The 26645-nt window shown below is 40.2% G+C and overlaps 2 protein-coding genes across 2 annotated transcripts; both read right to left on the bottom strand.

Annotated features, from left to right (window-relative positions):
* Positions 1–884: 884 nt before the first annotated feature.
* On the bottom strand, positions 885–8825 carry lpl (lipoprotein lipase). The gene is made up of 10 exons (XM_044044733.1): positions 8575–8825; positions 7531–7742; positions 6902–7081; positions 6396–6507; positions 5140–5382; positions 4197–4439; positions 2865–2985; positions 2503–2685; positions 2288–2392; positions 885–2180 (listed from the first exon to the last, which is right to left on the bottom strand). The coding sequence occupies exons 1-10, from the start codon at positions 8669–8671 to the stop codon at positions 2129–2131; spliced, it is 1548 nt and encodes a 515-aa protein (XP_043900668.1). The 5' UTR covers positions 8672–8825; the 3' UTR covers positions 885–2128.
* Positions 8826–16790: 7965 nt separating this feature from the next.
* safb (scaffold attachment factor B) lies at positions 16791–26221 on the bottom strand. The gene is made up of 21 exons (XM_044044249.1): positions 25929–26221; positions 24704–24800; positions 24293–24357; positions 23974–24180; positions 23718–23780; positions 23583–23616; positions 22378–22804; positions 21995–22038; positions 21802–21911; positions 21409–21558; positions 20949–21037; positions 20618–20667; positions 20429–20508; positions 20177–20319; positions 19811–19910; positions 19472–19668; positions 18924–19101; positions 17930–18003; positions 17768–17826; positions 17543–17597; positions 16791–17430 (listed from the first exon to the last, which is right to left on the bottom strand). The coding sequence occupies exons 1-21, from the start codon at positions 26079–26081 to the stop codon at positions 17313–17315; spliced, it is 2493 nt and encodes an 830-aa protein (XP_043900184.1). The 5' UTR covers positions 26082–26221; the 3' UTR covers positions 16791–17312.
* Between the last annotated feature and the right edge of the window lie 424 nt (positions 26222–26645).

The raw sequence follows: 26645 nt of genomic DNA, 5'->3' as shown, positions 1-26645 counted from the left end.
TCAGATTATCTCTATGTGATCATTTTTCAGGGGCACACTTCAAATTAAGTGTTTTACAACTGTAAAATGTTACAGTTGTAAAGCTAACATGGACTAACATGTTAGTTACACTAATGACAACAAAACTTGGTGGCAGTCTCTTAGCTGCAGACAAGCATATAATGATGTCTATAATAGACAATGGTGTGTTTTTTCTCTTGCAGGCTCGTCCTGTTTTGTGGTTCTAGACTTTGACCACTACCCGTTGTAAGTCAATTCCATTGGACAGTGGTTAAACTCAACCGCATGCAGTTCAATAGTTCATGTTTGCTCATGTCTTTTTCCTTGTGAGGAAATCACTCAGAACAGAACCGTTTTGTTGTGTCCAATACTAATATCATAGCGGCAACAATATTTTGTCTGACCTGCCTCTGGCTCAGTGTCACCAGTCTATGGCCCATAAATGTACTTTGTTCACGGCAGAATCCGAAAGATCCAGAGCAGGGATATAGAGCAGACTGAAGAGGAGAGGCGGTCAGCTACTGCCATAATGTGCCAAAGGGGCACTTGTTCCAGAATGAGACCAATGGACTTCCCACACTAGTAAAGTTTGACTGGGATTAACAGCTAACCAGCCTTCTCTGTTTCATGTAGACAGGGCTTTGAAGATCTCCATCTGGACAGTTTTAAAATCATTAGCTTTGACAGGGATGAAAACTTTATGGCTGTCAAGTGGGCAACAAACTTTACAATGAGAGCTGCGAGCATTATGAGCTGTTGACGCTGTCTTACAGACCGCACTATTCAGATCTCTTTCTTATACATTTATCTCCGAGAAATGGAAATTGCAGTGAGAACGATTTTTTAATCAATACATGAGAAAGCAACTTGAGCAGTCTGGAAGATTTAATTAAGTAATGTATGTCTTTATTAAACCCCCCCAGGCTCTTTCTTGATACAGTGCACTGCATATCAGTTCAAACGTGTAACTCAGCAGCTTCCATGGAGACCAATTTGATCGATCGCTCCACAGCCTAGTTGCAAAGCTCTTGATTCAAAAAAACACAGATGTCAACGGAAGCGCGTCACAATATATTACAGCTTAATATACAAATATATAAATGTACATTCAATAAATACATGATGAAGCATTCTTCAGGTGTATGATGGAAATGGATGTGGACCAGTCCATAACAAATTTTTTTTGCAATTTTGTAATGTTTGACTTTTTAAAATAAGGGTATGTTGTAGACCGAGCTGAGTCAATGAGGCGAACTATTTCAGACACTATTGAACTAAATCCTTTTCATTGAAGATAATGATGATAACTAAAACTTGAAGAATGCATATCCCAACTGCAACTGGACCAAACTCTCAATTACCTTAGAATCAAAACAGGGGAAAGAGCCTTTTAAAGTGACCAGTGCCACAATAACCAAAACGTAATCAACAACAACCAAGGCTTCAAGAAATCAACACATAACTCATATTCAAAAATATATATATAATAATACTGATTAAAAAATGTATGTACAATGACCACTGTGATTTTCTGTTCAGTAGACAATTAATATTTCTTTGGTCCCTGTTGATTGTAGGCAATTAGTGGTTTAAGTAACTAAAATATTAGGGAAAAAGTTATCCTTTTGCACCTTTCAAAACAAAAACAAAAAATCAAAAAAAATGTGCCTTAATTATTCTTGCCACTCTGAATCATTTTCACATTTACAATAGTCCAAGTTCACAGATGCAAAGAACGTACATCTGTTCAGGGTTCAAATTACATCATTACATGAAATCTGTATAAACAGTATATATTTATATATATATAGGCAAAAAATGATTACAAAGATATGCAGCAGATGCTTCTCAAAGTGTGAATTTATAAAACTGTAAGCACATTATCACAAAGGAACCTGTAACTAGAAAGTAGATAAAACTTTCAGAGAGAGGACAGAGCTCGGAACAGACTGATTTCCAGCACTGATTTGGTGTTGGTTGCACTGGGAGTTGAGGAAAAACAGGAATAGTAGGAAAAACATGCAGCAGTCCAATTGCTTGTAAAGTTTTCCTAGTGTTGGTGCGTGCTGTCCAGCTTTGGTTATGTACGCGGAGGAGGATTAATGTGGGCGTGTGGTCGAGTGCAACTTCAAGAATCATTCTGCCCAAACTGACTGCCCTGCATTTTCAGCTTGTGCCTCCTGGAAACAACAAAAGTGAACAACAGTGAACGTTTGATACTGGAAGTAAAGAATATGGTTAAATATGAAGACAAATCAAATAAAAAGGTGCCTTTTTCTTAACTTACACTTTCTCTTGATGATTGGTGTCTTCTTTTGACTTGACAAACTCTGCATCTCCTCCTCCTCTGACGAGGTAGGCAAACTCTCCATCCTTCGACCTTAAGATCACTCTGATGTTACACAACAAAACAGTGTTATTGAAAAAAAAAGAGAAAATCCAAACACAAACAGTCCATTCCAGTCCAGTCCATTGTGTGTCTTCGTGTAAAGGACAGCTTACTTGGACTGCGTCTCCCCAGTCTTGATGCGCATTTTCCGGATGTGAAACTTGCTGCTACTCCAATATTCAGACCAGCTGAAGAATGAGTCCTTCTCCCAGCGCAGCTTTACAATCATTAAGTCTCCGATGTTCACATCAGTGGTGATGAGGAAAGACAAAGTGGTGTTGAAGTTCATTTCCGGCCTGTAGGGTGAAAGACAGAGCAACAATCAATGTTTAGTTGTTTAACTTGGACTGCAGCATTAGTGGTTTTATGTTTTTTTTATTTTGAATTGTAGTGGTTGGAAACACTTTGTTCAGCATATTCTCACTACTTGTTCATGTGGTAGATGCGACAGCATTTTACTGATTGATGCACATACATGACAAAGGAAATGCCCTCCTTCTCTCCCTCAGTTCCATACAGCGAAATTAGCAACGGCTGCTCTGTGAAGCTCAGCTTGTCCTTACTGAAGAAATGCATCTTTACTTGGTAATGGAAAACTGTAGGAAAGGAGGAAAGAGACAGTTTACACAGCTTATAGGGACAGCTTATTCACAGAGACTGGCCCACATGTCTAATATCATATGTAACAACTACGTAACGTTAGTTACATAGTTAAGAAAGTTAACTTAACTTTCTTAAGTTAGTAAGTAAAGAGTATTTTACACACATAAACATTTCTCCCTTTGTCTTCACCTGCCAGTAATCACTTAAAAGACAATCAGGGATGACAAGTGAATGTATTTCTGTACCCAAACATTTGGTGGCACTAATGCAGTAAATCAACCTCCATCGCTAACATTTTTGACGTTTTAATTACACAAAAGTGTGTTTAAACAAGACGGTGCACCTGGATGTTGGACATGTATTTGGCCACTCTAAATAAAACGTAGCTCCTTTATGGCCCCTGTCAACATCCACCTGCAGGTTCAGGGTCCCATTATCTCTATGTGCTCATACATGGGAGAGTGATGAGGCAGTCAACATTTCAAACCTGAGTTATCTGACTCAACTGCATTTACAGATGAACTGAATCAAAGCCTGGAAATGCTGGATTCAGCCAATTCTTTAAGCACCAACTCTGATCATTAGTAGTTCATTTTGGATAAAGTGACAAGGACATGATATAACTTTTAATAACTCATCATTTTTTAATGATAGTTTCGTGCGTCACAGGCCTCATCTAATGTTACCAGCGTTGGCACTGGGGCAATGACATCAGTGACCCTGTCATAAGCTTAAAACTTACAACAAGACATTTGCCCACAATGCCTTTCTGAAACTGAACACTCACAAAACTATGACTTTGGCGAACTAGCTACAGCTCAGCAACTCTTGCAACTACTAAAATATACATACTATATATACATATATAAACATTTGCATCTCTGCAACCATAATATTATTACACTGTCCTACAATAATCATGTCGAGTGGGAGCGAAACCTTAAATAACCCTTTCCATTGCCAGCCTATCACATGTAAAGGTGTCACATTACGTTACCAAACCCCCCTGCCACCAAAATACCCTTGACCTCGTCCTTCTTGTGTGACCTTCTGAGTGTTTCCTACTCGTTTAACCACTGCATTTACAGGAAGTATTAGAGTTTGCAAAAAACTGTTTGTATTCTACTACTCGCAACTCTAGAAGATAAACCAGGCAGAATTTTATTGTAAATGTTAATTAAACATTGTGAACATCTGTATTTACCTTTGTATGGCATCGTTTCACGGGTCTTGAGGAACATCTTGGTGCTGCGGGCCGTGCGGACCTTGTTGATGTTGTAACCGAGCTTGTTGCAGCGATTCTTCCTGCAGTTGAGGCACATTCCCTTGTTAAAGGCCTGGTTGGAGTTGCAGCGGTATACCATGCTCTGCTGCTGGGAGTTCAGCAGGGAGTCAATGAACAGGTGGATGGAGCGCTCATGAGAGCATTTGACGAGCTGGTCCACATCTGCAACGCACACGGCACACAAAAAAACAAAACTGTGAGATGTCTTCGTGTCTTCCTAGATCCTGTCACGCTACAGAGAAAACATCATTGTTGTTGTTGTTGCCAGAAACATGTTTTTTCGAGGAGCAGAATTCACTTCTGAAACTTTGGTGGGTGCTACTTCGTGTTTTTATTCCTTGTCCAACTGATTTGCAGCAGCAGTAAAACACTACTGTTGCTGTTGCCTTTGTCTGTCTCAACAAAACTGTCCACACAGAAAGTGTCAGTGCCGGAATGTTGGCTTTCGTGACATGAGATCTAAACACTGGGATACAGACAAACAGAGTCGTGTGTGGCCGAGCCGTAACCTGCGTTGAGTGAACTCATTTGGAAATGGTTTGAATGTAACTAACTAGTCTTATGATCTTTTAAGAGCTTGAACATGGAAGCATATAAAGGAACATTTATATCTGTGTGATACCGTAAGTAATCACTGAAAGCTTTTTAAAGTGTCTGCTGACACGGTGTAAACTTACATGACCCCATTTTGACAATTTACAACACCGTTCTAACAAATGATTCACTTAAATGTTAGGTATTTATAACGTAGGGTCACATGGAGAAGGTGGAGAAAATTGGTACCACCAGGTCTGAGAGTGTACATATCGGTTAAGTAGATTATTGGCCTTAGAAACAGCAGGGAAGGGTTTGTGGTGCATACTTTGGAATCCCTTGATCCCTTGTGATGCAATTCCCAGCAAGGTATTCTGGATGTCACAGCCCGGCTGGAAGGTGCCTCCATTGGGGTAAATGTCGATGTGACCCACAGGCCTCTGGATGCCGATGCTGCGGTCCGGGGAGCCTCGAGTGTTGGTGTGCAGGACGTCCACAAACTGAGCATCATCACGGGACAGCGTGCTCTGGGCATCGGCGTGCTCGAAGGTGGGACCAGCCGGATCCAGACCTGGGTAGAACAGGGAGAGTGGAGAATTTGTTTTTATTTGGGACACAAAAGCAGAAAGAAAGCCACTCTACACAGTACAATGAACTTTGAAACCGAGAGTTTGTCTCATTTCACAGTTTGCTGCTCTGAAGAGTTAAGCTTATGTGAATTATGCCTCTCACAGCAAACACGCCAATGTTCTAATAAGGCTAAATCTGGATTAACTTCACAGCGTCAAATAGCAGGGTTGGACAGTGGCTCCATGCACACATAAAACATATTTAGATGTTTAAAGTCTCTGTCACGTACTCTGAATTATGGGATTAACCTTTACTTAAACCTCTAATTTAAAAGTACACTAGGCAGGATTTCTTTTCTTTTGCATGACTGATAAGTTATTCCAAAATATAATTTTAATCAAGGTCCCTTCAGTGTAATGATTGCTCCATCAATATCAGCAGTTTCAGAGACGGAGAGCGAGGCCTCGGTAATGTTTCACGCGTGAACTTAGTGGGTCTCACTTCCTGGGACGTCCATATTTAACGCAGTAAGAAACAGTTTCACACAAAGAAACAATACGATACTATCCAATAAATCCATTACCCGTTATTACCCTGCTAATCTAATGAGAGGAATGTTTTTAATAAACTACAGGTCAAAGTCAGCTATTTGCCCAGCAATCCAGCTTAATGCAGCTTTAACCAGAAATAACACACATTCAATATAAAACTGAGGCTTCATTTGTCCTATGTCATAACCCTCATGTAGGGTATAAAACAGTACGCGATGGATGAATGAATGATGTTATTATTCTGCCTCTGTTTGTCCTTCATGAACAGAAATAATGCGACAGAATTTACTTCCGTCATCTGAAACCAGGCTGTCAAGCTGTACTATTGGCCCTGACAGAGCAGAGCATTTGTGTGTATGAACTCACAGCACAGGGGTGTACAGTATGTGTATTTGTGTCTGTGATGAGGATGATGATGATGATGGCGTACTGACAGGGTTCTCACGTTCTCATGTTCTCTCACCTGTGATCCTGCTGATCTTATGGCCAGTGAGGTCTCCAGCAATTCCAGCCACATGTGCTCCCAGACTGTAACCCAGCAGGTGAATCCTGTCCCACGGCAACTGCAGCTCGTTCTGAGAGGCAAGACATGAATGAGATGTGTTGGGGGGTATGTAATAATGACACACCTTAAAACAGTTTCAAGTAAATACTTCAGATGTTTGTTTTTTTTCTTTCTGCCACACTGTAATTATGAGAGTCTGGGATATGAGCCAAGACAAGATTCATTTGTATCATGAGAAGCTTTTCCAGGAGGATTGTGGGATTGAAATGTAGAGATCACGTTAGACACCTGGCAAACAAATGAAAGAAGCACCACAGTCTGGGCTCCACTACATACTTTAATGAGATGCTGCCACAAAAACTGCAATAAAACAATCATAAGCAGGACCACTGGGTAAATAACACACATTCACTTGTCAACAAAGAAAATTGAGCTGGTAGCCAGCTGTCAGTGCAAACACTCACTTGTAGCCAGACTACAAACTTGGCAACGTCCCGGCCCACAAGTTTGGTATAGGCTGCAGAGGTGGGGTAGTGCTGGTTTGCACGGTTCAGCCAGTCCACCACAATCACATTCCCAGTGGGCTCCCGCTCGTACAGTGCAGTCACAAGCTTGGGCACCCAGCTCTCAAACATCCCTGTTACCTACAATGAAACGTATGAACACACATGGTCACAGGCACGTCTCGGGTCAACCGCAGTATGGTGTAATTTGTTCTGGCCTCAGCCCTTGTTCTGTGCACTGTGATTGGACAGGAGCCAGAGTTCAGAGCATGTTGCATGACTGGCTCTAAATCTGGAGGTATTTGGAGGAGACGTACGAACTGTCTGCTGGTAAAACACCACTCTCACCCTGTTTTCTCAGAGATTAATTACATGTCAGATAATTCTCAAATAAAGAAAAAGATAAAATCATGCCATGGGCTACAGTTACAGGTTAAACTTGTTATTTGGGTGTTTCAACATCACGTCAGCAGGACGCAAACCTCCTATTTATCAGCATGATTTACATCCGTGAGATAAAGGGTTTCAAAGGCAGCGATTATTATCATGCTCTGCATATAGTAACCATGTGTGCCGTATAGGTGACATACCGTCCAGCCATGGATCACAATGAAGGTCTGCGTTTCCGCGTTGAATTCACACTGCTTGATGGTTTCTGGCTGTCCGGCCACGATGTAACACAGGTCATCTTCAGGCTCGTCCACTGTGCGAAAGGAGAACTTGGACTGTATGTCAGTGAGGTCTGTGATCCATTCAGAGGTGGTTGGCTGGGGAGTGGTGGTTAGTGGGACTGTGGTGTTTGCTGTGAACACACACACACACACACACACAAACACTTTGTGATGCAGGAGATCTTTAGATTGTTGTGGACGCATGACAGAAATGCTGAGGACTGACTGGAACATACAGAAATGTCTTTTATCATATAATCACACGCATGCATTCAATGATAACTCTTTTTTTTTATATAACTCGTTGTTTTCCCAAAAGCACGAAACACACTGAATTTAGAAGTTTTTTGTGCAAACTGTGGGAGCATGATGATCACTAATCTCACCATGTGTGACTCAGTCCGCCAGCCTGACACAAATAGAGTGTGACAGTGTCGCCCCCTTTTGTCTTCTCTGCATTTTAACCGGCACATGCATGTGCATAAAAGACGGTTAAGACCCGTGTTTAATGCATTTATTAAAGGTTAATTACAAATGCACCTCTAAATGCATGTCATTCTTTCCCAGAGTCCACTTTAGTCGCCTAAAATGTGGCTAAGTTGAACAAATCAAATTTCTAAAAGGTGATTTTTGTCTCTAATTAAGTAATAGAAATGTTTGTTTTCTTTCATTGTGCAGCACTGATAACAATGAAATGCTACTTTAACTTAAAAACACTTGAACACTGTGAGGCTTTTCTCGTTTTCTCTCCTCTGATCCTTCTCCACACAAAAGGCCTGTGGCTTCTCTCGTGCACACACGGTGAAGCAGACCCGAGGCTTTTCACGAGCTTATTCGCGGTCACCGGGCAACAATTAACGCGTAATTAATTGTCCTACATATGCTTCTTCATTGGCGCTGTTCGAATAATACCCTGGCAAACATTTGCTGTAATTAAAATTAAAAGCGAAGTCACTCTCTTACCAAACACAGTTGTGACTTCAGGGTCAGAAGAAAAAGTTGCGATTATGTTTCCACAAATTATCCAAACTGTCAAAAAACGGATAGTTTCCTTTCCCATATTATTAAGACTTTTGTTTCAATAGAAAAAAAAAATAAAGTGTCCTGATTGAAAGTGTTCTCGGGGAGTCGGTTGTAAGTCCAGGCGTTAATTTGGACAGATCGAGCGGCGACCACAAAGCAGCGTGTGGTTGTGGGTCAGGAATGAAGTTTTTCTTATGGTCTGTCACACATATGCAGCTCCAAGTCATCTTTATGGGTGGCTTATTTGCATATTCGACCCTGATTGGCTGGATTTTAAGTGGGCGGAGTCTAAGCGTTGCCCCCAGCTCTGAGGGGTGGTGGGGATCATTCACAATCTTCCTCACAGGAAAGACCTCAACATATATATTTTGTACATACATTATCTTTTATGGGGCCCTAAGCTGATTGGGACTATTATTGATACCAAAGTAAGACTTTAATCTGCATTTATTATAGTTGTGTTATTTACACCAAACCAGTGTTTAACCTTAGAGGATAGTAAAATCACAAAGGTAGTATTCATTTGCTTGAACTTGAATTAAACCAGTTTAATTACTTTTTTAAAGTGTTTTAAAACTAAATTAGCTATCTTCAACTACAAAATAAAACCAAATAACTTAATAAGCTCAACACTATTTAGATGTCTGAATATATCAAGAGATATCGAGCTTTCTTTTATATGTTAAAATGTTTTGTTTTCTTCACACACGAGTGAGGGCCCCTTGGTGATCAGGGGGCCCCAAGCAGCTGCTTAGTTTGCTATGTTAATCTGAATTTGTTTTCTTGAAACACAGCTTGAGTTAAGATGATCCAAGAACAAAAACCTTACTATTTATATGAATTAATATTCGTGTTTAAGTCAAATTTTGTGAAGTAAATCTGTGTAAATATATCAGAACAATATTTTTCTCACACAAATTGTTAGGATTTGTTAATTTGAATGTGCAGAGAAAAACAGATTTAGCAGAAATTAGCAGAAAGGATAATCATATCTGTACATATACTCATACTGAATCTGGGGTTATGGACTGTAACCGACAATCTGAACCCTACATAGAAAGATCATAATATTGCTGTACAGTAAGTTCACTGATGTTAATGCACCACAGGCTGTTTGATATTTAAGGATAAGGTTCCCATGTTTTTAAATGTGATATACAGTCCATGAATCTTTTGTGTATTTAAGTCCGGCACGAGAAGAAATGTCTTTTGACACTGGCTCTATTTTCTCAACGTGTATAAAAATAACAGCAATAATAATAATAATAGTGGAACCTCAGACAGGTCTAATGGTTCATAGATTCCAATAAATGTATTTTTAATTTTATAGCATTCCAGCAACAATTACAGACACAGACAGACATGAGCTATTGAAATTAACTGGGTTTAAGAGCACTGGTAAAAACAGACATTGTGAACTCAAGTTTATAAAAATCAAGTCATAAAGTCTCACGGTCTCCGCGGACCCAGACTGCAAATCAAGTTAAAGCTGTAGTGTGCAACTTAAATATAAACAAATGTGTGTTACATTCAAACCATTGTCAAGTGAGTTCACGCGATGCTGACAGAAGTTACACACTGGAGTCATTTTTACTTCTATATTCGCCTGCTCTAAACGCAGACCACTGTCTCTTTTTCTCTTACATGTGTGATGCCTGTGTGTGTTCACATGTGTGTGTGTGAGTCATGGATGGATTGTGATAAGGTGATGCTTATGGTCAGAGCAGCGAACGCCACCCGGTGATTAGACAGAAGGGTGACGCCTTTCCCTCTGATCTCAGACTCGATCTGTGCATTCACTGTGGACAGTGTGCTCGACCCCAAGGGAGACACAAAATGACAAGGCAAAAAAAACAAAACAACAAAATTGGGACTGTGAAACACTCCGACACACCCAGGCAACATGAGGAAGAGAAGCAGATGCAAAAACGAAACAGCTGACAATCATGAGGACGAGACAGTTGAACAGAGAGGTTGTGTGCGTTGCTTTGGTCTGAATATTTTAAGATCTAACAAAACAAAGTTCAATTTTATTCACTAAGGTCCACTTAGTCTGTCTTTGACCCTGAGACCCTCTGAGGAAATGAAAAGATCACTGCAGAGATGGCATACATTTCCTGCAGTGGAGGAATTCCACCACTTTCCTGTTGCTGCATTTCTCTACTAGAGTTTTGCAAACAAAAAATTGGAATAAATAAAAGCTGCACATTTTTCCATTTGCATGTCTTCTAATGTATTTGTTTGTTCTTTTTTGTCTGTGTTTTTCTGCGAATGTTGGGAACAAGGTTTTGCCACACAGGTGACTTTATGAATCTCACGGATGAGTGACGTCTGTCTGGTTGTTTTTGACCCAATGGCAAATATTTGAATAGGAGATAAATACACTCCAGACTCGACATCATCTGTTTGTTATCTGGTCCATGTTTTTTATTCCTCTCCTGCCTCCAGAACTGACGCATATACAGGTTTATAAAGAAGGAAACCACTGGAGCAAACATGCCACAAGGTGTAACTTAAATCTTATTCATGCAACCTCAATGCACATATGGATTCAGACAACTCACTGAGGGGCCTGATCCTAGGAAAGGCGGAAGGGATTCCGTTTGAGAGCCCGACGTAGCATAAATATTCTCGCTGAGTGTATTTGCAAGGGCCCCTTGTGCTTCGCCATGTGTGTACAGTATGCGGCTCGTTTCATCAACAGCCAGCAGAGAGAAGACGTGAGTGACTACTGACTTTCTTCCTCTCCAAGTGGTTTGTTTGTTCCAACTTAATGTGTCATGGCTTGATCTTGATCTTCCACTCCTCCTTCTACGTGTCCTGCTGTCTTTGCAAGGTCGTCCTTACAGTGTTTTTAATGACTTTACTGACACAAATCATACCGCGTTCTCCTTTATCTGCATGCTTCCGCTGACTCTCGCTGCCGTATCTATCCAAACTCAACAAGAGGAAGACTCCCAGAACCTTTGCTGAAACCTTGAAGCCAGCTGGTGTAAGTTATTTAGAAGAAAGCTTTAGGACTCGCTGATTTCACTGATAATAACGTTCAGCAAACATTTTACACGTGGCACAAAAGTTATGCGTAAAGTTATATATATATATACATTCAGAAAACCATTACATGATAGATTTGCAGGACTGAAGAAGAAGAAAGCAAGTTTCCAGGGGGTCCAGTCTTTTACGACTCTTTTACGACAGTGAGGTCATAAAAGTGCCACAGAAAGACTTGATGAGGACGAGGTGATGTGTGGAAGAGCAAGGCAATATTTTACTCCTCTATTCACAGCCGACATGAAGAGGTTGTTGTAACCTCTTAAGCTGGCAGCCCAAAGAGGAAAATAATTGATGCCTAAATTGAATGTGAGCTTGTGTTTGCATGGATAGTTCTTTATGTATATCCTAAGTGCACTCGGCATGTTTCTTGATTGTGCTCTATAAACTGTGTCCTATCATTAAAGACGATAAGTTCTATGACATTCTAAACTTGCAGCTGTGTCAAAATGTAGAATTCAGGAGGGATTTTCATTCCACAGACAATCAGCAAGGTCAGAAGAATGCAGCATGTACGGAAAAGTCAAAACCAGACATTATTTTTGTTTAATTGCAAACGCTTAAGCCTTGAATAGTGAAGCAGATAAAATCACCGCTGTGGCTCTGCAGTGAATCTTTTTTTTTTCTGTTCTTGTATGTGTATCTTAGTGAGGACCAAAACACTTATAAACCTAAGGGAGTGAGGAAATATTGGGGAAGTGAGGACATTTTGTAAGCCCTTAAACGGACTGTTAGGGTTAGGGTTAGAATTAACTTCAGGTTAGGTTTAGGCCTTTAGTTGTGCTGGTTAAGGTAAGGGTAAGAGGCTAGGGAATGCATTATGTCCATATGTACATATAAGTGTCCTTACTACGTATAATGCGCAAACGTGTGTGTGTGTGTTTACATCTTAGAAAGAACAGGCTCTGCACACCTTGGCGTCACTACTGGCAATAAATATCCCTTAATGTGTATGAACCATTTCCTTCTTTTGAAACGTTTATGTTCCTAATCGTCACATAGCTCATAAAATAAATAAAAAGAACGTATGTTCAGAATTTCTATTTGACAATATGAACGTTCATTCCTCTGCATGAACAGTATGTGCAGTGCATGCACACATGTACGCACAGAGAGAGAGAGAAGAATGCATGTAAGGCTGTACATATGTGCCTGTAAAGACTGTGTAAGTGTGTACAGAGCTTTCACTCGCCTTACACTTGTCCACATACATAAGGCAAGCACGCACGCATGGTGCAGTTTCTATCCAGCCATACTCTGTGGCATAGATTATAGGAAGAAAAAAAAAGAGCAAACCCAGCTGATTCTTATTTTCGATCACGATGGGGAAAAGTTTAAGTGAGAGAGGGTTTCACTGAGAGAGGGTTCATTGTTACAGCAGAGACATCGACAGCTTCAGCCGCAAAGGCTGAACTGGCTCAGGTTTCAGTGGGCCTTTTTCACAGCAGCCATTTTGATGCGCTTGAGCAGATGTTACTGATCACATTAACGACGGTTCTGCTCAGTTCATTCATTGAGTTCAGTCAGGACCACGAGCATGAGCAGAACACAGTTGTCATCTGTCTGATTATTTACACCTGGGCTTTACCTCCAATGACATTGTCAACATGGCTGCTGTGAAAAGGTCCACACAGTTTAGATTTCTGGGTCAGCTGTTGCTAAAGATGTCGATTCAATATTGCAACGCTCTACACGACACGACACTACACGTTAGATTTTGGATAAGAGGCTGAGTCTCCAGTAGCTGTGTTTGCTCAGGGGAGTTTCACGTAAGTTGCTCCTGTGCCACAGTTTTAATGAATTAACCTTACAAAAGCACTTATGCACATAACGCACTTAAGGTTCGGATGTTCAGTCAGACAAAAGTGTCCCTTGACACAGTGACACTGTACGTGCAGCGGCCAGCATAAGTCTGGACTGATCAGACTTTCTCAACTCACCGATGTCCCAGTTCAGGAGACAGAAGCGATGTCATAACTATTGTGTTGTATTTCAGCTGCTCCAGATGTCTGGGTGGAAGCAGCAGAGAGGAGGAGGCTGCATCTTCTAACGTCAAAGTCTGTTGACTTTGCAATTTAAAGGATTTGAGTTATTTTGTACCCTGATCTCTCTACTTGGTCATGTGGATCATTAAAAAATCCAGCTCGGCCCAGGACTTTTCTTTGCTCTTGTATAATCTGTCTGGCTGCTGTCTGGGCCAAGTGTTGTCAACATGTAGAAGATTTGACCGAAGCGTGTTGCTTTGAAGGTGAGCAGGATCAGTATCATGTAAAGGCCCGAAACAGTTTACTAAACTACACTACTATGTGACTAACTTTCCCCCTCCAGGCATGTAGGATAGTCGCCCTCTGGTAAAAAAGAAATCCTACAAAACAGGTTCTTTAGAGGTGACACTGACAACAGATACATACACAGTTATTTTCAAACTTCCTCATACCGTTTTCAAATGATATCATGAAATTTAGACTTTTGGAGAGCTGCACTTATGGTCAGGGATTGAGCAAATTGAATGTAAAACAAAATCCCCCCAGGGTCTCTGCAGACCTCCTCCTCTCCCCTGCAGGTCAGGCTGCTGTTCTGAGCTTCACTTTTGCTGAAACATTTAAAAGGATGTTGTCTCAGCTTTGTTTTCTCTCAGTTGTCCTTTGAGGCTCCTGATGGATTGACCCGTGGTGGTGTTAGGTCTGGAGCCCTGCAGACCCTTTTCTGAAACACATGGAAGAGCTTTTGCATGGCCCACATATTCAGAACCAAGCAAAGTAATGAAACGTGGCAGAAGATTGACCTGACAACCCACTGAGTGATATGATGTGAATTCCACCGTGTTATTCTGTTTCTCACATGCAGGGCAGAGGTGTGGCTCTGTCTCCTGCTGTACACATTAAGTTGTATATGTTTACATATGCAATTTAAAAAAGGGATCCACCCACTATATTAAAAGCTCCTGGAAACGTATATTACCAAAGCAGCTAACCCTATAGAAGAGAACATAATAGAATAAAAAGTATTTATTGTCATTTACAACAGCAGGTTTGACTGACAAGTAAACTTACTAAGAGACACAATCATGATAAAGATGCAGTCTGCAGATTCAGTGTATTGTGTTGAATATTTCATTTTACATAATAAACTTTACAAAGGGTTTTCGGGGCACTTTACTGTGGTTTGTTTTCCAGCCAAAAACGGAGATGTTAAGACAATACTGGAAGGGTTTTTGGGGGATTCTGACTGTTCCAAATACAGACATAAATTCCTAATGACATACTGTATGTGGTGAAATTAGAAAATCACTTACAGTCCAATCTAATGGATCCAAAAACCAACTTCTGAATCCAAACAGTCTTTACAAATTTTGAACAAAAGGACCAATTCCCCTATTAACTTGACAGATTTGAGTTTTATTCTACATTTGCATTTAAATAATGACACAGTAAAGAGGAAGACGCCTAAACTCTTAACTGTATACTTTGATGCCTATATCCCTTTAACAAGCTACAGTTTTCTAAAGCAGCTTGTGACTACATTGCATTTAATGCAGAGTAAGTCTTCACTGAAACATCTATGGTCCATGCTGCTGTTGATGTAGATGTAGATATGAAGGAAAGAAAAAGTGAATGGAAATACAACACAGACACATGGACATGAGGGACAGAGAAAATAAACAACCGATTTCTTGAGGAAACTGGTGCCACTTTGGGTAAATGATGTTAAACAGCATGGGTCTGACACAGAGGATCAGTTAAATATGTGTTTGTGTGTGTGCTCACCTACCCACTGTTTTCAGTCATGTTGATTTTAGCTGTTTGTTCTACATCTGGCTATTTGTAGTTACGAAGTGATCAAGAGGAGAAAAAGGGTAAACAAGCTGGTACATTCTATTCCCAAACACACTGTCACCCACAAGTCATGCCCCCCCTACATCTACTTTTTTGATGTTTTGTATTTGTGTCCACTGGTCAAGGCGGATAAGCTTTTCGATCTAATTCTGTAAAGTTGTACCCATGTTTTAAAATGTGCACAAACATCTGTTTTGACTTACTTTCATGATTATATGACACCCTCTAGTGGCCAAAATTAAAATAACAAGGAAGTGAGGAGTATTTGTGACTATTAGAATTACAGAATTACTGTCACAAATACTACAAATAATACACTGACTGTGCCTTGCATACATATCTGTTATGTACTGTAACACCTAATGCATATATATTAAAACTGCATTTAAAGTCACAATATAAATATTTGTAATTGTGTCCACATGAAGGTTACAGGAAGCTGGAGCTAATCCCAGCTGATACAGGGCAAAAGGCAGGGTACACCCTGCACAGGTTTGCCAGTCCATCACAAGGCAAATATACAGAGATAAGCAACCATTCACTCTCACACCAACAGGCAATGTAGTGTTCAATGAACCTCTGCATGACTGAGTGAGGACACCAAAGTACAGACCACTCAGTGTGCTTGCCAAAAGTTTTCTCATCCCTTTCCTCAGTCTAGGCTGCAGTTCAACATGCTGTGTCTACCAGCTCCCACTGGACATTGAGTAACACTGCAGCTGCTGTTTGGAAATGTTACAGGGCATCCAAGTTCAGCTATCAAAACTGTGTTTAGGTCAGGTCTGGTACAATAACGAAGTCTAACAGTATAGGAAGTGTTTACATGTTAAGAGCTGCTTCAGTGCATCATGACGACACATATTTCCATCGAGTCCCTGAAATTGACTTTTGTATATGAGGAAGCATGAATGTCATTAGCAGCATTTCAACAATTTCGTTTTTTACCTCTCTAGGACTTGCCACAGTAGATGATATGTATATTTAATTTATGGACACCCTTCCTGATACAATCCTCCCATTTATCTTGGCTGGCACATGGTATACACTGTATGTGCCCCCCCCCCTGTGCCTGGGGCTAATTTTGGGAGCATCCAATTGACAAGGAGCATGGGGAATTGGGTACCTTGCTTAGGGGTACCCCAGCCATTGACTTGGCGGGGACACAAAATCCAAACAACTTCAAAGACAAAATCAATAAAAATGACAATTATATTAACACCAAAACCAACACAGATGCAAGTTGCAGAAAAATTGCACTGAAACAGCAAATGTCATGTAAAATTTTAATTACAGATTTACACAGTCCAAGGGCATGTATCACACAATTCACTAATTGAATTATATAAATAAAAAGCACACCCTTGGATAATGTGAATGTGACATTTAATTTAAAAACCTTTTCTTCAGCAAGGAAATTTTTAACCAGCCATCTTTATTTAAAAAATGTGAGAAAGGAGCCAATATAACTGCAACCAAAGGCTCAAAGAGACTGGAAAACTTTCCCCATGGACACAAAGTGGGATATGGATGGGAGACTGGTGAGGTTAGGTCCATCAAACCTAACCAATGTGCCTATGTTACATCAAAATTTACAACACATAAGTACATCACATCTGACTCAATGATAAGTACAAGGCAGAGGGATCACTGCATTAACACAACAGTTAAGGTCTGCATCAAAAAATGTACTGAAACTGACAAAAAAAGAAACAAATCTTTTTTTTTTTTACAAAAACTAGATGGTCACACCCTCGTGATATGACCTCCTGAAAGGCTTTTGATAGACGCACATCAGTAGCGGCGACCAAATGCGCCACTCTGCAGCCCGCTGCCCTGCATCAGCTGGTTCTGTCTGTTGAGAGCACCGGAGAGTGACTGAGATGTTCCTGTGTTCATGTAGCCTCCACGACTGGGGGGGGGGAGAAAAAAGGACAATGATCTACACCATCTTCACACACAGCCTTCTCATTTTAGAACAAAACATCAAATCAACACTAGGAGAGCTGATAATCACTACACACCCGGACATTCCTCCACGTGCCATGTGGCTCTGGCCTGGAATCGCACCGTCTCTACCTGGAATTGAAAAATAAAACATCAAGGACAAAAACCAGGATAATTCTTCAATGTCATTAAGTGAGAGAGAAACAGACCTCCTTTATTTGCTTCTCAAATATTCAGAGGGAAAGATAACTGAACTTAAAAAATGTAATCATGGCATCACAATACATCCAAAATATTCATACTTTGCCATGTCCGGTCTCCTTCCATTTTCCGTCCAGAATCCCAGTCTCGACCTCCCTCCCTAAAAAAATAAATAAAAATAATTTACTTTTTATTTTACCTGCACAAACTAACTTTTTTATGGCATTAATTGATGAAAAAGGGTATGACGGTGAAATGTTCACCTCGAGTTTATGCGCTTATCATAACTTCCACTCCAAGGCTCGCGGCCATCTCTGCCATGTCTGTCTGAGAAGTGCTATAAGAAGAGAAGACAAAGTCCCAAATCTTACATGTTCCTGTGTAGTTGTTGCAAATTTAGGCTTCGGGGATGAATGCTTTGCACTGTAATAGGCAGTTGGACACCACTGATACTGTGTCAGACAACAATCAGTAGCTTGATTTCCAAGATAAATTCCAAGGAAAATGGGCATTCATGCATGTTTCCATACAGTGCTGGAAAGCACTGTATAGCTCCCAACATAAGCAGTAGGTGGTGCAAAATGGGTCACCACAGAGGGAATATAACTTTCAGCCCAGTATCACCATGGATGTAAATCCCTGCCTGCTCTTTGTTTGCAGGTGTATTCAGCACTACGTTTATTAAAACCTTCATGAGTTAGTGGACAATAAGTAATGTATCACTCCACTTGTTCAACAAGCACATACAGAACATCAAATGTGGTATGTCAGCAGCTTTTTCCTGCTTAGTCTGCCCGGCATGTTTTGCATAACCATGTCTCGCTGCCTGGTGAAGCTTATTGTCACTTTATAAAGCATAGCTGTTCATGGATGGGTGGATTATTGCCATGTACCACACACAAACATTTTTAATGGTATTGCTGTTTCAACATACACAAACTGTACACAGGTGGGATATGGACTAATTAAGTGAATAACTTAATAAAGTCCATATCCTTAAGGTTATGGACCTTATTCACTTAAAGTGCCAGACAACATAGCAAAATGTCATTTGTTATGTCATCGTCCCTGATCAAAGACTGCACTCTTGATGCTCATATTTCCATGTGTGTAGTCAAGGAATGTTTTGTGTGTGTGAATGTTGCAAGAGTTTTTCTTCACATTTCCTGTTTAAATTCATTTATCTTGGGCACATTAAAAAAAGGGCATTTAAAATAGGCAGATATAGACCCAGAGTTACAGGAGGAGGTCTTTTACCTGACCATCTCTGTCTGCACCTATGCCACGAGTGCTATCCCGCCTGTCTATCATCCCATCGTCTTGGTAACGGCTCCGGTCTCGGTGGTCAAAGTCTTGATAACGTTCCTGGCGGCCAAAGTCGGAGCGGCTATAACGGTCATCCATGGCCATGCGCTTATCAGGCCAGTCATCTTTCCTAGAAACACAAAAGAAGAACTCAATTTCATTTGTATAGCACCAAATCATACCATACATTATCTCAAGGCACTGTACATAGTAAGGCAGAAACTTTACAGTATTATTGAGAAGAGAAATTGAGCAGCACTAGGCATCAGTGTAGAGAAAAAAAAACCTTTCCTTTTAACAGTAAGCTGTGCAGCCAGAGAGCTGTCAACAAATCTGTCTATCAAAGAGATATACAAATCAAAGAGCACAGAGGCATGCAATGTTACTACTGTTGACAAGTTAACCTCAGCTTTAAACTGCAGTAGACAGAATTACTGGAAAGGTTGTTGATAGGTGGGTTTAATCAGAAAGTTATTAAAATCATGTCAGTGGTCATCTACCTGCCATCCATGTCATAAGGCCTCTTAACCGGACGTCGGTCCTGATCAAAACGCAACTGCTCCTGCTGACGTCTGATCTCTTCTCGCTCCCGGAGGATCCTTTCCTGCTCTCGCCGCCTCTCATACTCTATCCGTAGCCTTTCACGCTCCAAGAACTGACGCTCCATTCGGTCGGCATCAAGGCGCTGCTTCTCAGCCTGGGAATAAAGCAGGTTTTCAGATGCATTCTGTGCATGACATCTAGAGTACATCTTTGTGTTATTTTATAAACAGCCTGTGTATATTTTAAGAATGATCTATTTTATCTCTAGGAAATATATTTTAGTATTCTGACAGTACCTCCAGCCAGTGTCTCTTCCGCATCAAGTGTTTTCTCTCCTCTTTCTCCCTGAACAGACGAATTCGCTCACGCTCACGATCTGGCCGGTTGTCACGGTCACTGAAAAGAAAGAGGCAAAGAATCCATGTTTTGTGAGTAACTAGTATTTAAGTATTGATGAGAAAGACAAGTGAGGGAACGGGTTATTATGTCAACTGTTGAATCACATGGTCAATCTTAAATACAACAACTTTCATGGTCCCCCAACGCAGCACTGCTGAAAAAAGGGTATCACATTGACTTCCAACATTTAAGTTTAAAAAATTACACATTAAATCTCACCATATAAGGGCGGTATTAGTCTAGTCCCTCTAAAAGATGCTTACGTGAATCTGCGTCTCTCCACCTCTCTGACCTCCCTCTCTCGTTGACGCTGCCTCTCCCTCTCCCTCTGCTCCTTGATTTGGTCGAATGACAGAATGTCTTTCTTCTCTTTACTGGGAGATTTACGGTCCCGACTCTTTGAGCTCTGGAGCAAAGAAAAGCAAAGTCAGAGGAATAATTTCCTTACACCTCAAGCAGATATTTATATTTGCCTACTGTAATTCTAATAAAGCAGTTAAAAGCTATTCACTTACCCGCTCCTTGCTTTTGGCTTTGACGCTGATAACAGGCTCTCCCTTGGACTTGTCCATAACTACAGTCCTCTCATTTCGCCCTGTGGAAATGAGACGGAGTTGTCAATAATGGACAGTGTAGACACTGTGTAAATGTTTTCCAGTGTCAGCTTGATGCATACAACCTGGGAGTGATTCAACTTTTCTCACCTTTGCCATCTTTTCCTTCTCCTTCAGATTTTTCATCTTTACCATCAGTCCTACAAAATATGTCAACAGTGTGAGATCTACCGGAGTTGCATTAAGAATTTGAAACAACGATTCATCATTAAGAGCCAGCTTTTATTTTCTCCCTCCCCAAGGATAACCCAATATCAAATCTTTTGTAGCTAAGAAACTATGCCAAGCTATAAAAGTATAGAAATTGACAATTTAAACACACCAACAATACAAATACACCACTAGTCAAAAATAATAAGCTGTGGAGTCATTTTTCAGACAGACTTAACACAAACAGGGCACAGTTTTGAGATGGTCTTACTTGGAGTCGGAGGAGTGTCTCCTTTCACTGCCAGATTTCTTGGCGTCACCCTTGTCTGCTGGCTTCTTCCCCGCTGGCTCATTTTTAGCCTACAATGTTTGAACACAAACATGTTAATCCACATGAGCAGTATAAATTGGTTCAGTTACAAAGTGAGCATTTCCCTTAGATTTTTAGCATCAGCAGTTGGGCTGTTGTGTTGGTGTCCATGAAAATGCCTCAGTGGTGTGTCACATATTCATTCAAGTTTTAAATGAAATGGCCCCATAATCATTGCAATTATCATTAGGTGGATAATCATCAATGATATTAATGTGTGATATTTTAGAAGTGGTTCTCGATAATCAGTGGTGATGTGTACCAGTGTTATTTTCATTCTCTTATCAAGTTTTGTTCTATAAAGCATAAGTATGTGCTACAAATGAAGTTATTAACTGAAAATGTTTATAGAAACAATTACCCGCTCCACAGAGATCATTTTGCCATGAAGCTCAGTTCTGTGAAGGTGGCTAATACACTTGGTGGCCTCCTCTGTGGATGACATGGTGACAAAACCATAGCAGCGAGCCCCTGGGCTCTTGGCATTGGTCACCACCTTAGCTCCAACAACCTACATGAAATGGAAAAAATACAGGTAAATAAAAGGGGTAGGCTTTTTTTTATATATATATATATACACACATACATATATACATTTATATATACACACATATATATATATATATATATATATATATATATACACACACACACACACACACACATTTATACATATAGATATAGATTTTACTTCAAATATAAGTGATAAGTTAAAACCAGGCCTGGTGATAATGGTTAGTTCACACAGACTGACCTTGCCATATTTGCTGAAAAGGGTCTTCAGATCAGTCGCTCTGGTAGTGGAAGAGAGGCCACTGACCCACAGATTTCTGCTACTACTCGGTGCAGCACCACTTCCAGCGGCTGCACATATACATGAGAAGTCGATAAGTTTGTTCTCCATCCAAATGCGTGAGAATAAAATGGAAAAAGTTTCATCCACTCACCCTTTTCATCTTTTGATTCTGTTTTACCATCTTTTTCCTCAGAGCTAAAGACAAAGAAAAAAGCCATAAACATACAGCAGTAAAATCAATGGGATTTACTTGTTTTCAATGATTTAATACAAAAGTTGACTGTGATCAATGACTTATGTACCTTAGTGCCGTGCTTTAACAGTGAACATATGGAACTATATTCCTTGACAATACCAATAAATTACAGGTTAATGAGTAATAAAGTGATTACAGGTGCGTGGAAGGAGTGACGAATGGAAACGGACAGAAGCAGAACATTTTACCTCCAAAAGAGCATCCAATTTTTCTAGTACAAAGGAGCCAATGCAACAGAGATAGCCATTTTGGTTTCTAGTAGACAGAAAGCAACAAACCTCTTTTTCTGATCATCGCCCTCTACAGAAGAGGACTCTTTCAGTGTCGAGGCTGAATCCACAGCAGCTTTCTCTTCTGTCTTCTCATCCTCCTCACCCTTCTTTGACCCAATTTCTGAATCAACAGTTTCACCCAGAGCGCCCTGTTCGCTTATACTAACAGCTTGCAAGCTTTTGTTTTCAGTGTCAAATGTCTCTTCGGGGACATTCTGGAGGTCCCCAACCTCTTTGGCGTCAGTTTCCAGAACATCCCTGTCGCTCTCCACGTCTCCAGAGGCGGCTTTGTCGCACTTGGATCCAGTGTCGGATACACTGTCTTCCCCTGTGGTGGTGGCAGCTTGCTCTTCTTCAGGGCTCGTCTCGTGGCTCGGGGGACGATCTTCGATAAGCGCCTCAGATAAACAAGACCCGGCTACTTTGTCATTTTCTACGGATTTAACAGGAATAGAATGGCACAGTTTAATCACTTCTGAAACAAAGCAATGGTTAACGAGGAACTGGCAAGGCCTGGATTAGGAACGTCATGACCACTGGCCTGTGCTCTTAGAACTATGTATTAAAACGATGAAGTAGACCCTGGAGAGAGACTGGAAGAGAACCCAAAGACTGAAGAGCAACCAAGCAACTAGTGCGACTGACACTCAAGTTGAATCACTTCATTTGTTCACCTGATCCAAAACAGACAAAGAGTTCAGTGCTGTAAAGTGTCACAAGACCAGCAGTGCAGCAATCAAGGCTCACTAGAGTCCATCTTCTTTCAACCTCTGGCTTTCCAAGTGTCCATTTGTGTTGACCAGAACTTCAGCTCAAGTCCAGCATATTCATATCCAGCTGATTTCTGAGTCAGTGTCATTAAAAAGATGCAAAAGCAGAGGAGTCTTGAGGTCTTGAATCTTCTTAGTCTTGGTCTTTGTATGGTAACCTAGAAACACTGCAACACCTCAATCCTCCCTGACCATAAAATAGAATTGCTGTCAATGTGCATCAAATTGTTAACCACTGCCATTTGACAAATTGGAGAACAACATTGGTAACTTGACCAATATTGCAGTGAAATTATTAATTATGGATAATCAATTTCAGCCCAAAGCCAGCAATTTCCTTTGGGCTTCCAGTCTCTCCTCCTAAACTAAGCGTTTGCATTCCAAGCTCAATAATGTGCAAAGATGTCTCCATCTTTTTTTGAAAACCATTTTCTACAGTACCTGTTTCTTCATTCGCATCATCTGCATCTGGATCCTGAGCCAAAAAAATAAATCTTTATGAATTACAGTGGAGACTTACTTTTACCATGAAATCACAGGTTGTACATGCATTAGACAGATTGTGAGGGAACATACCATGTTGAGTGATGAGAATGTCATGCAATCCTCCTTATCTATCATCTCAGAGTCGCTCGTCTGCTAAAATACACAAACATAACAGAAATTAACATTAGTGGACAGAATCCTAGTCTAGGGCTGAAACGATTCCTTGAGTAACTAGAGTATTAGAGAGTAGATATATTGGATTACTCGCTTAATAATAGATGGAATGATCAGTAGAATACTTGACCAGTAAAATACTCGGTAAGTTGCAGCTCTAGTCTAGTCTCACCTCTGGCCCTCTGATTCCATCTTCAGACTCAGCAGGCCCATTGTCATTTTCATCATTCAAGAGTGCATCTATATCTCCATGGCAATAATCAGATTCATCCTCATCATCCTCAGCTGGTATTCCATTGTCATTCTCTGTCTCATCCAGCACATTCATGTCAAGGATGTCCATTTCCTGTATGTTTTCTTGATCGTCTTGAGAATCCTCCTGAAATTAGTAAAAAAAAAACAATAAAAATAAATGTTGGCAACTTGGCAACTTTTTACAAGCATGGATACACATTTCACAACAAAATGGAAATTAATCTTAAGAAACATACATGCCCATCATGACAGTCCTCCTCAACAGCGATGTCCTCTGGCTCATCATTTTCTTGCCGCATATCTATAGAAAAACAAGCAAGTAGGCATTATAGCCACTCTACAGACCTGTCTTAAGAAAGAACAACTTTCAGTAGTAAATGAGGTAAATTGGTAAACATCAGGAGATATTATAAAAGTTCTCAGTCATCCAAGGCATTGTATTTTCTGGAGAGTAGACATAGGCAAACTGACTAGCTTGACTAGTTTCACCACTAACCCTGGAGGATTTTTCAGTTATGGATCTTATTTCATGTTTGAGCACATATAGAAAATACCACAAGACCTAAGCTGCTGATGCACTTATCATTTTTGTACAGCTGTTAGCAGTTACTCTTGAGGCGTTTTAATGCAGCCTGTCCAGACTTTACCTCTAGCAGCCCGTTTAGGGGTGACATTCGCTTTCTTTTGTGTTGAATCCAGAACCAAAATAATTTCTTCAGGATTTCCACCCTCCTCCTCGATGGCCTGATCATGGAATGAAATGAAACAGAGTGACAGCTTAGCAATTTGGCTACACAACAATGTCTCAAAAATTATCCGCATCACATCAAAATATGCAAAATACACGTTGCAAAAGATATATTTCAAAGACTGTCTGAACCGAAATAAATGTAAATTGTAGGGTTGCAAAGACTATTTGATTATTACTCTAACTAAATTAATAATCAACTATTTGGATAATCGATTAATTGATTTGAGTGAATTAAAACAACCGTTCTGATTTTTCATCTCCTTAAATGTGAATAGTTTCTGGCTTCCTTGCTCTATATAACAAAGAAATAATTAAAACTTAATCATTTCGATGTGTGATATATATATTATTATTATTATTATTATAATATTTGAGAGCGTCGTAATTTTCAGGATCGGTAAACAATGATGGTCAAGTTTTTCAACATTTCCTGACATGTTATGCATCACAAAAAAAACTTGACTAACTGAAAAATAATCGGCAGATAGATAATAGATAAATACAAATACATGCAGCCCTAGTAAATTTTTCCTTGAATTAGTTTATTTCAGTCAAGAACATATTCCATAAAAGGCAGACAGATAACTGTCATACCTCATCTAATTGGTGGGCATAGGAATGAAAGGTGAATTGATTTTTCTCATTTGTTATAAACTTGGAAAAGGAGAGCCAATGGTGCTGTGTATAATCCCAATTATTTTCATTTTAACTCATTTAGTTAACTAATTTCAACAGATAGTAAGATATGTTTATTTTTTAAAAGTAGTGGAAAATATGGAATTAATGCATTTCTATTTTCCAGAGTCTGCATGGGCTACGTTAACAGCAATACCGCAAATAACCTAAACTCGAATAATTACACAATAGTTAATTCATTGCAGGTCATATTGAGTAGCCATGTTTAATAAACGTAAAGGCTCAAAGAAGGCTCAACAACGGCACGACATGTTGATTGTTTAGCTGTTTGGCTAACGGCTAGCATAAGCACGTAGTTGGGAGCTCTCTAGCAAAACTATTTTTTGGCTTATATCGTTTAGGAAGGTGCTTCTGCAAAGTATAGAACTGTTGCATTGTGTGGTGATTATCTGCCTTGTTAAACCAGAGAGTTGTTGCCAATTAACCTTTTTCAAACGCTCCGACAGCACGCTCTTCACGCCCGTGGTGTCCAGATTCCGCTTCTTCAACTCGGCCTTCAGATCGATGACTCTCAGCTCGGACAGTCGGCGAACCTCCGCTCCCTCTGGAACCTCTACGTCCGCAGATGGATCAGCCATCGTTTTGCCCGTGAAAATGTAATTTTAAGTATTGGTGAATCTGTATTTGCAACAAATTATGCGCCAACTTTGCACCACTGATGGAAGCAGATATCTAGCAATCTCCTTCAAAATGGAGGCCGTCGGGTTCAACCTGTGACGTCACTGCGCAGGCGCAGTTTATTTGCAGTGCAGCGAGGAGCATAGAGACACACTGGAAAACTGAAGACTGAAAGCAAAACTGAAACTGAATTTATCAAAAAACTTGAAAAAAAACACACATTTCACAGGACAAACGACACAAATAATGTGATAAATGTGATATGGCCAATCACAATATTTGTGAACATGTGTCCATGTTTAATAAAGCATAATATGATTGTTTTTATTTGCACATAACATATCTGATTGGTTTGACATGAGTGTAACTGTCAGTCACCATATTTGATAATGTTTGTGACGAAAGAGTGAACTTGAGCATACCTTCGTCAAAAAATAGGTGAAGTCCATGAGTCAAGTACATACATTGGGGTACTGTGCCAAGCTCATCTGACATATGGTGATGGGGGGCACATCCTGGACAGT

The sequence above is a fragment of the Solea senegalensis genome, linkage group LG14, assembly GCF_019176455.1.
Source record: "Solea senegalensis isolate Sse05_10M linkage group LG14, IFAPA_SoseM_1, whole genome shotgun sequence".
NCBI classification, from domain to species: domain Eukaryota; kingdom Metazoa; phylum Chordata; class Actinopteri; order Pleuronectiformes; family Soleidae; genus Solea; species Solea senegalensis.
Note: the sequence above shows the minus strand (reverse complement) of the source record. Positions and strands in the feature narration are given on the sequence as shown.